This window comes from Nematolebias whitei, chromosome 8 (genome assembly GCF_014905685.2).
Source record: "Nematolebias whitei isolate Nwh7 chromosome 8, NemWhi1, whole genome shotgun sequence".
NCBI lineage: Eukaryota > Metazoa > Chordata > Actinopteri > Cyprinodontiformes > Rivulidae > Nematolebias > Nematolebias whitei.
This window is the reverse complement of record NC_056505.1, coordinates 2,486,732-2,488,381: the sequence shown is the minus strand read 5'-3', so window position 1 is coordinate 2,488,381 and position 1,650 is coordinate 2,486,732. Positions and strand designations below refer to the sequence as shown.

Genomic DNA, 1,650 nt, shown 5'->3' with positions numbered 1-1,650 from the left:
TTTAGCTTGTCTTTTGGTACTTTTAGCTTGTCTTTTGGTACTTTTAGTTGTCCTTTTGTCACTCTTTACTTAACGTTCATTTGAAAAAGAAAATAACTTGTGAGATTAAAAATATTTTTCCAAGAGTACACTTGGCATACAGCCAACATTTTGATACTTTTAGCTAACATTTTGCAGCTTTTACCTATTGTATAATTTAGCCTCGAGCTACCATTTTGTAACATTTAATTTTTAGCTAGTTTTGGCTACTCTTGGCGTTTGGATGGAGTTCTGCTTCCTTTAGCATTGACTCAGGTGTAGCTTGTTCAGCGGAGCTCCTGCGCTCACCCTGGGGTCATTGATGCCAGTGATGCGCTCCTCAGGCCGGTCCAGCACCAGGAAGGCTGCCAGGTTGGCGGTGTACGATGCTACGATGATCATAGCGAAGCCTGCCCACACCATCCCCAGGATCCTGGCAGAGAAGCTCCTGGGAGCCCCTGCAGAGAAACAACCGTACGGAACATGAGAAGATGGCGACGCTGACAGCAACACAGGCGTCAGAGCCGGCGCTTGTTACCTTCTCCGATCCCAGAGTTCAGCAGAACTCCCCACGAGAACCACATGGCGGAGGACAGGGTGAGGGCGTCTTCTTCTTCTTCTTCACTGTTCACTTTAAACCTCCCAAAGGGGCTGCAGACACACAGGGAGGTCCAATCCTCAGGCCGCCTGGTCTCACTATGGATCTTATTGTTCTGGCTCTTTCAGACACTGACACTGTTATGTTAAGTTGTTTATTTGTCACATGCAGGTTACCACAAGACCCACAGTGCCATGAAATGTTCAGGACGAGAAGAACCGATATGACTCGCTAAAAACAAAGAACAAAATAACAAGAAGTACTAAAGCGTGCAATAAGGCTCAAAATAAAGTAGCACAAAGTGAAAAAGATATAAAATATTTACAAGGTCCAAAAGAAAAATAGTAAACAACAACGTGGTAGAATATAACGATGCAAGTAGGATGAATTAGTATGAATAAGTATTTCAAGGTGGTAATAATAAACTAAAATGTATATTGCACTGAACTTTACACCTGGACAGCTGCTGAGGCTCACGGCTGCTTGTGTTGTGTAGGTTTCCTAGTACACTGAATAATGACAATACAGATGACTGTAATTACAGTCAACACCTGTGTGTTTACCTGAACCGGTCTAAAAGGTAAAGCATCACTGCCACCACATGGACCGACAGGCCGACTAACAGCCACAGTGTGCTCTGGAACGGCTGCATGAACGAGTCCAGAGTGCTGCGAGGGATTTCCTGAAAACACAAAGAGAAAACAGGAAACGTCTTCATCCAGCCGGCTGCTCCGTGACTCATGTCACAGTTACAAAAATGTACAGACTATCCCTTTAAGGAGCTGCTGACTCATGTCACAGTTACAAAAATGTCCAGACTATCCCTTTAAGGAGCTGCTGACTCAAGTCACCGTTACAGAAATGTCCAGACTATCCCTTTAAGGAGCTGCTGACTCAAGTCACCGTTACAAAAATGTCCAGACTATCCCTTTAAGGAGCCGCTGACTCAAGTCACTGTTACAAAAATGTCCGGACTATCCCTTTAACGAGCCGCTGACTCAAGTCACTGTTACAAAAATGTCCAGACTATCCCT

The 1,650-nt window shown here is 44.5% G+C and overlaps 1 protein-coding gene across 1 annotated transcript in view; it reads right to left on the bottom strand.

Moving 5' to 3' along the window:
* Positions 1 to 1,650, bottom strand: part of grin1b (glutamate receptor, ionotropic, N-methyl D-aspartate 1b) — a 66,289-nt gene that overhangs the window by 14,293 nt on the left and 50,346 nt on the right. Inside the window, exons 13-15 of the mRNA XM_037679988.1 lie at positions 1,180 to 1,298; positions 557 to 669; positions 328 to 476 (exon numbers count right to left, since the gene is read on the bottom strand). Of these exons, the coding sequence (XP_037535916.1) occupies positions 328 to 476; positions 557 to 669; positions 1,180 to 1,298 (381 nt within the window). The remainder of the gene's footprint in view (positions 1 to 327; positions 477 to 556; positions 670 to 1,179; positions 1,299 to 1,650) is intronic.